Source organism: Sorex araneus, chromosome 1 (assembly GCF_027595985.1).
Source record: "Sorex araneus isolate mSorAra2 chromosome 1, mSorAra2.pri, whole genome shotgun sequence".
Taxonomy (NCBI): domain Eukaryota; kingdom Metazoa; phylum Chordata; class Mammalia; order Eulipotyphla; family Soricidae; genus Sorex; species Sorex araneus.
The window spans coordinates 3,454,615-3,468,118 of NC_073302.1; the positions used below are offsets into that span (position 1 = coordinate 3,454,615).

Genomic DNA, 13,504 nt, shown 5'->3' on the forward strand with positions numbered 1-13,504 from the left:
AGGGATGTTTGCTCATCAGGGGGGAAAGATCGGGCAGGCACGGAGACCCCAGCGCCGGGACCCCGCGAGCTCCAGCCTCCACGCCACGGTCTGACCCGAAACCCGCTCCAGGCGGACCCGGCCGAGCGAGGCCAGAGGGAGGGTGGGCCTGGGGGCGGGGCCTGCTCGTGCGCATGCGCGAACTGTCAGGCAGACCCCGCCCCCAGGAAGCCCCGCCCCGCAATCCCGCCCAGCCCCGATAGGCTCCGCCCCGGCCCCACCCCCAGCAGCCCCCGCCCCGCCCCGCCAGGCCCCGCCCGGTCCCGCCCCCGTCAGGCTCCGCCCCAGGCCCGCCCCCGGCCCCGCCCCTGGCTCCCGGGTGTGGGGCGGGCGGCGCTGCGGCGGCCGCGGCTGCTGCTTCCTCGGGCCATTTTGCGGAGCTGCGACCCGGAGGAGGATCGCGGGGGAGCCCCGAGACCCCGGGCGCCGGGCGGCGAGCCGGAGGAGGCGGCTTTCCTCGATCGCGGGGAGCTCGAGGCGCCGGGGGCTCGCCGGCGAGGGGAGCGGAGAGCCGCGCCCGGCGCGCGGCGCGCCCCGCTCCCGCCCCCTGCACCATGAGCTGGGGCACGGAGCTCTGGGTGAGTGGGGGGCCGGGCCCGGCGCCAGCCTCCGCCCTCGGGGCCGCGCGTGGGGGCCGGGGCCGGCGAGGTCGCGGGCGCCCGCGTTTCCGGGGCCGCGCTGCTCCCGGGGCGCCCGAGCGCGGCGGTCCCCGCGGAGCTGCCGCCCGGCTCATCCCGGGGGCGGGGCGGCCTCGGGGGGCCGCGGCCCCGGCCTGAGTTTTGGGGTGCAGGGGCGAGAAGTGGTGTCTTCCCCCTAGCGGCGGGGACTGCGCCGGGGCGGCCAGGGGCGCGCGCTGGACGTCGGTCGCGGTGCGGCTCGGCTCCGGGATGGGGCCGGGGACTGCGGCGTGGGGCCTGGCGGGGACCAGCGCGGGGACCCCCTCCCCCGAGCCCCCCGGGGAGAGGCCTCCGCGGGCCCAGGATCCTCTCCCCCGCGCCGAGGGAGCCCCTGGGCACGGGCAAGGCCGGGGTCCCACCTAGCCCCGGGGCGCACACGCGCCCGCCAGCGCCAAGGGGACCGGGTGGTCTCGGAGCTCCGGGGCGAACCGCGCTTGCCTGGGAGCAGAGGCGGGGACTGCGGGGGGCGCCGGACTCCCGGGCCCTCCATGGACAGTGCAGTGTCCCGAGGCGGGGAGTGGGCCGAGCCCGGGTCATCGCGCCCGATCCCCGAGGGCAGCTGGCCGTGAACTGGAACCGCGGTTGGGAATTGGAATTGCGCCTGCTAAAGGGTGTAGAGGGAAGCGATTTTGTGGCGGTGTTGGGGGCTGGGGGGGTATTGCCCTCTGAGCCGAGGCCCACAAGTCTCAGGTCAAAAGAAAACAAGGTTACAGCCGCTGTGGAGGCACCGCCAGCCTTGCCTTCATTTGCTTTTTTGGCGTTAATTGTTTTTTTACATAACCATTGCCCGGGCGCTGAGTGCCCGCTCCCTTCAATGAAGATAATCGTATGAATACTCCGAAATGGGACTTCCCAGTTCCTCTGGCTCCTGCTCACTCCCGTGCATTAGAAGCAAAACAGCCACCAGATGGGTTTAAAACAATATTTGCACACATCTAATTCTGCAGAGCTCTTGCCCTCTCGCTAGGGTGAGTCCTCTTGGTTTTCTCCCCAGGCTGGTGGGCGTATCCGGGATGGGGTCGCAAACTGGAAGTTCGTTTTGACCAAGAGGATAGAAATTTGGGCTCCCTGCCCCCCACCCCCCCCACCCCTTTGAGGTCAAACACGCTGGGTTGCTCAAGCGAAACAGTGACATTAAGAGGCAGTGGACGGTGCTTATCCAAAGGGAGCCCCGAAAATAATTCCCACTGCCCGTGTTCTGTGCATGGGGGGGTGTCAGGAGGAGGGAAGCAGAGAGGGGGAGTAGCCCGCCCCCCCAGAACTGGAACTGGAGGCTGCAAAGTGCTGTGGGACTCGGGATGGTTGGGGCGGGGGTGTCGGGTATGGCAGGGGCGGGCGGTGCCCGGCTACGGGCCTTGTGGGCAGCGCCCTGGACTGCAGCTGTGGGAGTGGATCTCCCAGGGAGGGGCGCAGAGACTCCCGGGCATTGTTTGCCTCTTAGGATGCGAGCAGGAGTGAGTGGTGCCGGGGAGGGGGGGGGTGGCGCTGGCTTGCTCGCGGCCCACCCAGGTTCCATCCCCGCATCCCGTATGGTCCCCCGAGCCCCGCCTGGAGTGAACCTAGTGCAGGCGGGGAGTAACCCCTGAGCACTGTGGAGTGTGAATCGTTCCCCCCCCAAAAAAAAACACCCGAAAACTAAAAGCATTGAGCAGGTCACCGCAGCCCGACCTTTGCCTGTCGGTGGCTTCTCCTCAGAGGGACGATTCCCAGGGGGGCGTGGTTTTCAGGCCACGCCCAGCAGTGCTCAGGGGTTCCTCCTGACTCTGTGCTCAGGAATCAGTCCTGGCGGGCTTGAGGGGAACTGTAGGAGCTGGCGGGAATCGAACCCGGGTCAGGCCGAGCGAAGCAAGCGCCCTCCCTGCTGCACTATGCTCCGACTCCCGGTACGTGATTTTTCTTTCCCTTGATGGTGGTGCGGGTGGGAGCCGGGACCTCACACCCAGAGGGCGTAGGCTGTGCCCCTGAGCCAGCTCCGGACCCGCAACTCTTCCTGTTGGGGGGGTTTGTTTGGGGGCCACAGCTGGCGGTGCTCAGGGCTGGCCCTGCTCTGCCCATGTCTCTGGCCGAGTGCTGGGATCGAACCTGCTCGGCTGTGTTCCTTCCCCTCTGTACTGCCTCTCCTGCGGGCGTTTTCTTTCTTTTCTTTCCTTCTTTTTTTTTTTTTTTTTCTTTTTGGGTCACACCCAGCGATGCTCAGGGGTTACTCCTGGCTCTGCACTCAGGAATTACCCCTGGCGGTGCTCAGGGGACCCTATGGGATGCTGGGAATCGAACCCGGGTCGGCTGCATGCAAGGCAAACGCCCTCCCCGCTGTGCTATCACTTCAGCCCCTTTTCTTTTTTCTTTTTTTCTTTTTTTTTTATTGAATCACTGTGAGATACAGTCACGAAGCTTTCATGTTGGAGTTTCAGCCACACAGGGATCGAGCCCATTCCCCCACCCGTGAGCATCTTCCACCACCCATGTCCCCAGTATCTCCCCCTTCCCACCCCTCCCCTGCCTCTATGGCAGACAATTCTCCCGTGTGCATTTTCTTTTCTTTTTTGTTTTGCTTTTGGGGTCACACCCGGTGATGCACAGGGGTGACTCCTGGCTACTGCAGTCGGGAATTACTCGTGGCAGTGCTCGGGGGACCCTATGGGTTGCTGGGAATCAGACCCGGGTCGGCCGCGGGCAAGGCAGATGCCCTCCCTGCTGTGCCATCGCTCCAGCCCCTCGTGCATTTCCTTAAGCAGAGGAGCAGAGGGTCGTGCCCCTGTGCCACGTGCTCGCGGTGGCCCCGGGGCTGCGGTGGGCTGGGTGTGTGGTGGCAGCGGCTGGGCTGCTGATGGAGGGTTTGCTCTCGCAATGGGTTTGGGGCCGTGCACGGGGGTAATGAGGTAATGACGGGGTGCTCCAGCCCGGCTTGGCAGAGCCGTGCTCTGGTTTGGGAGCCGCGCCGTGTCTGTTAGGGGGGCCCTCTCGGCTCTCCTAGGCACTCCCGGACACCACCGAGACGGACACGGTGTTTTTTGGACTTAGGTCCAATCCAGAAAGTTGAAAACTACAGTTTTTGGCGGGGAGGGCTCTTGCCTGGCAACCCACATTCGATCCCCGGCATCCCATAGGGTCCCCTGAGGACCACCAGTAAGTCATTCCTGAGTGCACCCCTGGGTATGACTCCAAACAAAATAAAATTAAAACTATAGATTTTAGGGGCCAATGGATAGCACAGCGGGTAGGGCGTTTGCCTTGCACGCGGTCGACCCGGGTTCAATCCCCGGCATCCCATAGGGTCCCCTGAGCACTGCCAGGAGTAATTTCTGAGTGCAGAGCCAGGAGTAACCCCTGAGCATTGCTGGATGTGACCCAAAAAGGAAAAAAAAAACCTATAGGGGCTGGAGAGATAGCACAGCGGGTAGGGCGTTTGCCTTGCATGCGGCCGACCCGGGTTCAAATCCCAGCGTCCCATATGGTCCCCTGAGCACGGCCAGGGGTAATTCTTGAGTGCAAAGCCAGGAGTAACCCCTGTGCATCGCCAGGTGTGGCCCAAAAAGAAAAAAACATAAAAAAATAAAGAAAATGTTTCTTTTTTTTTAAAAAAAACCTATAGATTTTATGGCTTCAAAATCCTGGGGTACAGGCAGGAACCCTGAATTTGATCCCAGCACCACATTTAGTCCCCCAAGCACCACACCCCCACACCCCCATTAAAAAAAGAAAAAACTCGGGCAGAGCGATAGCACAGCGGGTAGAGCGTTTGCCTTGCACGCGGCCGTCCCGGGTTTGATCCCCGGCATCCCATAGGGTCCCCCAGCACCGCCAGGAGTGATTCCTGAGTGCAGAGGCAGGAGTCACCCCTGAGCATCGCTGGATGTGACCCCAAAAAATTAAAGAAAAAAATTAAAAAAAAAACCCTCTAGCTTTCTAACCTGCAGTTTATATGAAAGACCTCTGAAACCACATCCTGTTGTGAGAGGCGTGAAATCCCTCCCCCAACCCCCCTCCTCTCTCTCTCTTTCTCTCTCCCCCGTTCCCCCTCCCTCCTCTGCCCCCTCGCCCCCAGCACCTCTGCAGGGGTAAGTGTTCATATTCTAAGATCTCTTAGCAATCAGGAAGCATCAAGGAAGTTATATCAAAATGGACTCAGCACAACTGTCGCATACTTGTAGTATTGCTACGGAACTTGTTTATATTTGAATCAGAGCCTTCTATTTTCATGTCCGAAGCTCACAGCCACGTATCACCGCCTGCCTTGGCTCTGATTTGGTCGGGATTTGCTCTTGGTGCTCGGGCTGGGGCCGGGCGCTCGGCACCTCCCCGGGCACCGAGCGCCAATCAGGGGCCCTAAAGGACTGGCTTTGCTTGTTGGTTGGTGTTTCTGGCTGTTGGGTCCCATGTACTCAGTGATGCTCAGGGCTTACTCCCGGCTCTGTGCTCAGGGGTCCTTCCTGGTGGGGCCCTGTATGGGGAGTCTGGGATTAAACCTGGCTCCGTTGTGAGCAAGGCAAATGTCCTAGCCCCTGTACTGTCCTTCTGGCTTCCTCGAGAATTATTTTATTTGTTTATTTTTGTTTTGTTTGGGGGGGGTTCACACTCTGCTGTGCTCTGGGCTTCCTCCTAGTCCTGCCTCAGGAATTGCTCCTGGGCGGCCGGGCTCAGGGCTACAGGGACGAGATCCCCAGCCCGGCCCGCTGTCCTGTCTCTCCAGCCCTTAAAGGATTTTTAAAAAGTTACTTGATTTAATACAATGTTTCCAGGGCTGAGCAGATCAGGTAACAGCAGATCAGGTGCTCGCCTTGTGCACAGTTGACCCGGGTTCAATTCCCGGCACCGTCTCCCGTCCGTGCCCTGCCCAGAGGAAGCCCTGGGCTCAGAGCCAGGAGCAAGCCCGAGTACCACCCGCTGTGGCCCCCAAACGAAAATAAAACGTCTCCACGCAGCTCTTCGTATCTTTATTTTCTTTTATTCTTGTGCCACACCCAGCGGTGCTCAGGGCTGACTCCCAGCTCTGTGCTCAGGGATCACTCCTGGTACACTCAGGGGACCCTCTGGGCGCCAGCGATGGGCCTGAGCATTTGCAAGGCAAACCCCCTCCCCCCACCCCCGTGCCGTTGCTTTGTGCTCCAAAAATCTTTATCAACTTTAAAACTTAAAAGCAGGTTCTGTGACTTACAGTGACCTACAGTACTGTCAGTGATGGGTTCCGAGCATTGGGCTTTCCGCCCCACTCCTCCACCCTTGTCCCAGGGGCCTCACAGTCCTCCGACCCCCCAACTTCAAAGATTGGTTGAACACAAGAGACCAACCTGTGTCTGTGAGAAGGCACCTTGTCTCCTGAGGAACGTTTCCTCGTTTCAGGAGAAGGGGATCAGGCTCATGACCGACAGCGGTCAGGAGGGAGATTTATGGGGCTGGAGAAACAGCCAGGGCTCGGGGCACGCCTGGTACAGGCCACCCCAGTCCGATCCCCGGCATCCACACGGTCCCCTGAGCACCCCCCGGGCTGGTTCCTGAGCAGTCAGGAGTAGGCCCTGAGTTTACTGCTGCGTGTGCCCCAAAGCAGAAAGATTATGTTTCTTTCCTTTTTTCCCCCTTTATCTTTTTTGTTCACCGTCAGGGATGCTCAGGCTGACTCCTGGCTCTGCACTCAGGGAGTCTTTGGTCCTGGTGGGACTCGGGAGCCGTATGGGGTCCTGGAGATCCAACCTGGGTCGGCCTTGCACAAGGCGAGCGTCTTCCTGCTGTCCTTTCTCTCAGGTCCCGAGATTTAAGTTTCTTTGTCAGAGGATTCCAAATGCATTTACTCAATACTTAAAAAAAAAAAAAAGAAAAAGAAAAGTCTGAGACTAGAGCGACAGGACAGCGGGGAGGGCGTTGCTTTGCATGCAACCCACCCGGGTTCGATCCCTGGCGTCCCATATCCCATATGGTCCTCCCCCAACCCCCCAGCACCACTAGGAGTAGTTCCTGAATGCAGAGGCAGGAGTAATCCCTGAGCATCCCTGGGGTTGCTCCTGCCAAAAGCCAAAAGCAAAAAAAAAAAAAAAAAAAAAAAAAAAAAAACCCAAAAAAACAGAAAACGAAAGAAAAAGAAAAAAGGAAGCCTGGGCCAGGGAGATAGCGTGGCGGGCTGAGTGCCGTTTGGCATGTAGGCGGCGGTTTGGCACCTCCTGGTCCCCAGCGTGACCCCTCAGCTCAGAGCTGGGAGTAATTCCTGATCGCTACTGAGCGCCCAAAGTTGAACAAACAAACAAAAGTTGCGTGGACTGGGCGAAATGGTAACTGGCCTTTGGGGGGATGACAAGGCAAGAATCGCTTACATTGGGGGGGCAGAGGGATGGGACAGCAGGGAGGACACTTGCCCTGCAGGATACTTGGGCCGGATCCCCAGCGCCCCATATGGTCCCCCGAGAACTGCCAGGAGCGTCGATCCGGGACTAGTTCCTGCACACTGCTGGGTGTGAACCAAAAATTAAAAAAAAAAATTGCTTACATTTGACTGTTTTCCTTACCTATTTATCGGGAGGAAGGGACAAGTCAAACTGTCCCTTCAACTTTTTATTAGCTGGCTGGCCAGGGGAGAGTAAATAAGCCCATTGGAAAGATTAACCGTGCTCGTAATTGTCCTTCTCTTTGTAGTTAAAGATGACTCAGAGCCAGGCTCCTTTTGTCTCCGAGCTCGCTCTCTTTCTTTACCTGGTGCCAGGAGATGCAGGGGCCCCCAAATGCCAGCGTGCAGAGACCCCTAAGTAACGCTCCTCACCTAACATCTGCAGAAGCCGGCGGTGGGAACTGCCTGTGGTTTTTCTGGTTTTTTTTTTTTACTTTTCTTTGGGGGGTGCACACCCAACAGTGCTCAAGCAGCTTGGCTCCTGGGTGTGTGCTCAGGGATCAGTCCTGCCGGGGCTTGGGCCCCTGTGGGGTGCTGGCAGCCAAACCCAGGTTGGCCACGTGCGAGAAGGCTGTGCCCACCGTGCTCTCTCGCTGCCCCCTGCAAAGTATTTCTTTTCTTTTCTTTGGTTTTTAGGCCACACCTGGCAGTGTTCGGAGCTCACTCCTGGAGGGCTCGGAGAACCACACGGGGTGCCGGGGATCGAACCCGGGTCTGTGTGCAAGGCCGACGCCCTCCCCACTGGACTGTCTCTCCAGCCTCCAGACTGTTCCTTACAGCAGGACTTCCTAAACTTCCCCACTAACAATTCTTTGAAAAAAAAAAACCATATATATACATAAATATATATATAAATTAAAAAATATGCATGTATTTTAATTGAATCGCTGTGAGTCAGACGGTCTCTGAGCTGTTTCTGACAGTTTCAGGCACGGCGGGCCAGCACTGACCCATTCGTAGTGTCCTGCCCACCACGACCACTCGTGACTCTACCTCAGAACATTTTCTTTCCTTCTTCTTTTCCTTTATTTTGATTTTGGACCAACCCAGTGAGGCTCAGGGTTTAGCATCACGTTTAGCATCTGGCTCTGTGCCCAGGGGTCTCTCCTGGCAGTGCTTGGGGACCACTTGCAGTGCCCGGGATTAAGTCCTGCTCAGCTGCATGCAAGGCACAACCTCGCTGCACTATGTCTCCACCCGGTGCCCAAGACATTTTCCTATGACCCCAGCTATATAGTCATATAGAATAGGTACACAGGGCCAGAGAGAGAGCGGGGCGGGAGCACACATTCTTTGCATATGGGAGGCCTGGGTTCTATCCCTGGCACTGCAGGACTCCTGAGCACTGTTAGGAGCACTGAACCAGGAGCAGCGCCTGTACACTCCCAGGTTTGGCCTCTGTTCCTCCCCCAAATAGGTATACAATAGAAACTTTTTTGATTCAAATGCATACATTTATTTGATTTGGGGGCCACACCTTGTGCTTGGCAGCTGCTCCTAGGCCAGTGCTCAGAGACTGCTCTAGGTGGTGCTCAGGGGATCAGTGGTGTGGTGTTGGGGTCAAACTTGGGCTCCCTGCACACAAAGCATGAGCTCAAACTTTTTTTTTTCTTTTTGGGTCACACCTGGCGATGCTTAGGGGTTACTCCTGGCTCTGCACTCAGGAATCACTCCTGGTGGTGCTCGGGAGACCCTATGGGATGCTGGGAATTGAACCCGGGTCGGCCGCGTACATGGCAAACGCCCTCCCCGCTGTGCTTTCGCCCTGGCCCTGTGCTCAGACTTTTTTTTTTTCTTTTTTTTCTTTTTGGGTCACACCCGGCGTTGCACAGGGGTTACTCCTGGCTCTGCACTCAGGAATTACTCCTGGCGGTGCTCAGGGGACCATATGGGATGCTGGGAATCGAACCCAGGTCTACCGCGTGCAAGGCAAACGCCCTACCCGCTGTGCTATCTTTCTGACTTCGTGCTCAGACTTTTGAGCTGTCTCTCTGTCCCTGAAACGTTTAGAAACCACCCAGAATCCCCGCATTCATTCAGCTCTGGAGCGTGACTCACCATTTAAGATGCTCCGTCTTAGGGTGTTTTAATTCCACACCAGACCGAGAAGGTAGAGCCTTCCCCTCGCCTTTGCTTGATCGTGGCATTGAACCAGGGTTCTCCAGCGCAAGGCAGGCGCCTCCCCGCTGGACGGTCTGGCCCCGGCCCCCCCTCTTTTAAAATAGTTTTTGTTCTCTGCTCCCCTCAGCAGTGCTCAGGGATTCTTGCAGTTTCAGTCAGTGTTGGGGTGGGGGAGGGGCGCCGTGCTGATGCCTCTCCAGGGGCCCGCGTAGGGCCTGGGGGACTTTATGAAGTAACAGGGGTGGAACCTGGGCCAGCCCCGTGCAAGCCAGGCGCCTTCACTCCTGCTTTCTCTTCAGCCCCCATTTTCGCCTTTTTTTTTCTCTCTTTGGGTCACACCCGGCGATGCACAGGGGTCACTCCTGGCTCATGCACTCAGGAATAACCCCTGGCGGTGCTCAGGGGACCCTATGGGATGTTGGGAATCGAACCCAGGTTGGCCACGTGCAAGGCAAACGCCCTCCCCGCTGTGCTATTGCTCCAGCCCCCTTCCTCTGTCCCCCTCCCCGCCCCCCGTTTTCGCCTTTAAAGTTGGCTTTGCACCTTCCTTTCTTGGCGTGTAAGTTCACGTGGCCCCTGCCGGCTGGGCATCCGTGTTTTAGAACACTTCTCTGTGCGTGGAACTGAACCCCTCAAACGTGTTTACACTTTTCTTGATATTTATTTTATTTTGCTTTTTTCATCCACAACAGCGGTGCTCAGGGCTTACTCCCGGCCCTGCACGCAGAAGTCAGCCCTGGCGGGACTGGGGTGGGGGTGGGTTCCTGGGGGCTGCCCAGAGGTGGTAGCTGGGCAGGGCTGGCCCCAGGGCAAGCGCCCCGCCCATGGCACTATCTCTCCAGCCCCGTTTTTCCTGGTACAGACAGGGGCGCCCAGGAGATTTCGTGGTAGATACTCAGACGCATCCGTTTGTTGCTTTACCTGATACCTCGGCTATCTAGCCTTTCGTGTCTTTGGCCACATCCGGTGGTGCTCAGGGCTCACTCCTGGCACTGTGCTCATCGGGGCAGACTCCTGGCTCTGTGCTCGATGCTACTGGGGGCTCAGCTCGGCTTGGCCTTAGGTAAGAGAAGTGCCTTCCCCTGCGCCCTGCGACTCCAGCCCCAGAGCCAGAAGCTTGACGGGGGCCCAGCCAGCTGTTGGGCAGGCAACGCCGATTTCACACCCTGACGCAGGGGTTTTCCAAAGGGCCTGGTTCTGCGGGTGACCGCGGCCTCGCTCCCCGGCCCGGTGGCATCTGGAAAGGGCCTCTTTGAAGCGTGGTTCGAGCCCCAGCCACTTCCTCGCTAGAACTAATATTGTGTTTCCTGCAGGGATTACTCATGCCTGTTTGGCCAACCCCGCCCACGCGCAGGGAGAAGGCTGCATTTTGACACTGAAAAATTGCAAGCCACCAGGAGGACATTGCGAGTGTCCCGGGAAATTAATCTAATTAGATTTTAGAATGTTGGTGGGCAGCCCCCCCCCCTGAAAGGAGTGCTCCTAAGGAGGGGCCTGTCTCCGGTGCCCGAGAGACAGTCGTGCTGATGCCTAACGATGTGTCAGATGGGGCTGGAGCCATAGCACAGCGGGGAGGGCGCCTGCCTTGCACGCGGTCGACCTGGGTTCGATCCCCGGCACCCCATAGGGTCCCCTGAGCACCACCAGGAGTGATTCCTGAGTGCAGAGCCAGGAGGAACCCCTGAGCATCTCTGGGTGTGACCCCAAAAAAAGAGCAAAAACAAAAGAGCAGACACCAAGGGCCCCTAGCGACTGTCATATTCGAGGAGCAGATGGGAGGAAGGGAATTTCTAAATTGGCTGATGACCGTCTTCCAGTGAGGCCCGGTTCACATCATTCTTTTTTTTTGGGGGGGGGGTCACACCCGGCAATGCACAGGGGTTACTCCTGGCTCTGCACTCAGGAGTTACTCCTGGCGGTGCTCAGGGGACCCTATGGGATGCTGGGAATCGAACCCAGGTCAGTGGCGTTCTAGGCAAACGCCCTCCCCGCTGTGCTATGGCTCCAGCCCCGCACATCATTCTTTTTATTTGTTTGTTTGTTTGGGGGGGCCAGAGCTGGTGGTTCCCAGGCTGGCTCCTGGCTCTGTGCTCAGGAGAACGTGTGTGGTACCAGGACTGGCCGGGCCTGCTGTGTGCCAGCCGCGTCCCCCCAGTGCGCCAGACCTCCAGCCTCTGACCCCACGCCCGTCTCCTGTGTGTGAAATGCCCTGTTAGACTCCTCTGAAGGTCAACAGTCTCAGTTGTTCAAATGCCGGAAATAGATTTGACGCTCTCCCACCCAGGAGAGATGCGACTCGGGGGCTGGGTGACAGGGTGGTGAGCTAGCCTGGCCCGAGGCCCGCCCGAGTTTGATCCCTGGCACCCTGAGCACTGTCAGGCGCGATCAGGAAAGCCCTGAGCACCGCCGGATGTGGCACCAAGTTTATTACTCTAACCAGAATTAAAAAAAAAAAAAAGATGAAACTCGTGAAAATGATAACCTGGTCCTATCCGAGCTGTGGCATCGGGTTAGTGACAGTGTGCTTTCACGGAGAGTTGGGGGGCCGGGTGAGTTCAGTGGGGGCCGCTGGCCTCGCCGTGCCCAGCCCTGGTTAGATCCCCGGCGTCCCATCTGGTCCCCTGAGGCCGCCGGGAGTAGCACCGCAGGGTGTGGTTCCCAAAACAAACAAATTAAAAAAAGTGGGACACCCATTCTAGTCGGCGGGGAGAGTTTTCTGTTTGCGTTTGGGCACACACAGTGCTTGGGCTGTGCCAGGCTGGGGCTCCCCTGGGGGTGCTCGGTCACGTGGTGCTGAGGCTCCCAGCCCATTGGTGTCCCTCCAGCCCCTGGGGAGGAAGATTTCCGTAGAGTCACACCGGGGCCAGACCGCAAGGTGCTTGCCTGGCGTCACACCACCTCACCTGGGTTCGAACCCTGGCTCTGCAGAGCGTCCCCCCCCTCCCAGCACTGCCCAGGGGTGAGCCCTGAGCACGGACAGGAGTGACAGAGAGGGAGGGGGTGGAGAGAGGAGAGAGAAAGGGAGAGAGAGGGGGCAGGGATGGAGACAGAAGGAGGGAGGGGGAGGGGGAGGGAGACAGGGTGGGGGAGGGACGGGGGAGAGAGGGAATTTGGGGGCCATAGGCTGTAGTCTGGCTCTGTGCTCAGGGCTCACCCCTGGCAGTGCTCGGGGGTGCTGGTGGTCGGCCCTTACCCGTGTGTCTCCAGCCCAGTCTGCTCTTGCTGTTTCTCCAGGGCCTTGTGTTCTCCTAAGGAAACATGCATGGAACTACCCCCCCCCCCCTTAAGAAACCTGCAGCAGGCCAGGAGGATAGTCCAGCGGGGAGGGTGCTGGCCTGGCACCCAGGTGACCCGGGTTCGATCCCCGGCATCCCTTGTGGTCCCCTGAGCACCGTCAGGAGTCATTCCTGATGCAGAGCCAGGAGTCAGCCCTGAGCACCACCAGGTGTGGCCCCAAAACAAGACCAAAAAAAAAAAAGCGAATAAAAGAGAACCGACGTGTTAGGCCCTGATGCATCATTATTATTAAGGGATTTTGTTTGGAGCCACACCCGGTGGTGCTCAGGGCTATTCCTGGCTCTGCCCAGGCCTGCTCCCCCAGCCGGCCCCTCAGAGGGAGCTGAACCGTCTCAGAGGGCCTTAAGGAGGGCCTGGGACTTGAACCCGGGTCTCAGGACGTGAGGCTGCACCCGCGATGCCGTGTCTCTGGCCCCTTAGCCGGGGATTTTTTTTTTTTTTGCTTTTTGGGTCACACCCAGAGATGCTCAGGGGTTACTCTCACTCAGGAATTACTCCTGGCAGTGCTTGGGGGACCATATGGGATGCCGGGGATCGAACCCGGGTCGGCCACGTGCAAGGCAAATGCCCTACCTGCTGTGCTATGGCTCCGGCCCCCATTAGCCGGGGATTTAAATGCCTAATTTAATAAGCTGACCAGCACCCCGGAAGTTGGGTCTTGATCTCCGCTTCCTGGAGGCTGAGATTCCGGAGCTGCACGGGGGGGCCTGGGGCTGACCCCCGCCCCACAGGGCCCCTGCGCCCCGCTGGGCAGAGCTGGGAGTGGCAGCGGGGCCCTCTGTCCCCAGCAAACACTTCATCGTTTATTTTGCTTTGGGGGGCCACACCCAGCAGTGCTCAGGGCTTACTCCTGACTCAGCTCAGGGAGTCACTCCTGGTGGGCTTCGGGGAGCGGGTGGGGGGGGATCCCAGCCGTGTCTGCTCTGCTTTCACCCCACTCACCCCACAGCCTTTTTTTTTTTTTTTTTAGTTTCAGGGCCACACCCAGAAGTGCTCA

At 58.7% G+C, this 13,504-nt stretch overlaps 1 protein-coding gene across 13 annotated transcripts in view; it reads left to right on the plus strand.

Moving 5' to 3' along the window:
* The first annotated feature begins 342 nt into the window (after positions 1-342).
* Positions 343-13,504, plus strand: part of FNBP1 (formin binding protein 1) — a 127,028-nt gene continuing 113,866 nt past the window's right edge. For 12 of the 13 annotated variants that reach the window (XM_055130491.1, XM_055130514.1, XM_055130533.1 and 9 more), the window contains exon 1: positions 449-617. In XM_055130491.1, the coding sequence (XP_054986466.1) occupies positions 594-617 (24 nt within the window). In that variant the 5' untranslated portion in view covers positions 449-593. Of the gene's footprint in view, positions 618-13,504 lie in introns of all 13 variants that reach the window. The other variant, XM_055130578.1, reaches the window with a different exon arrangement.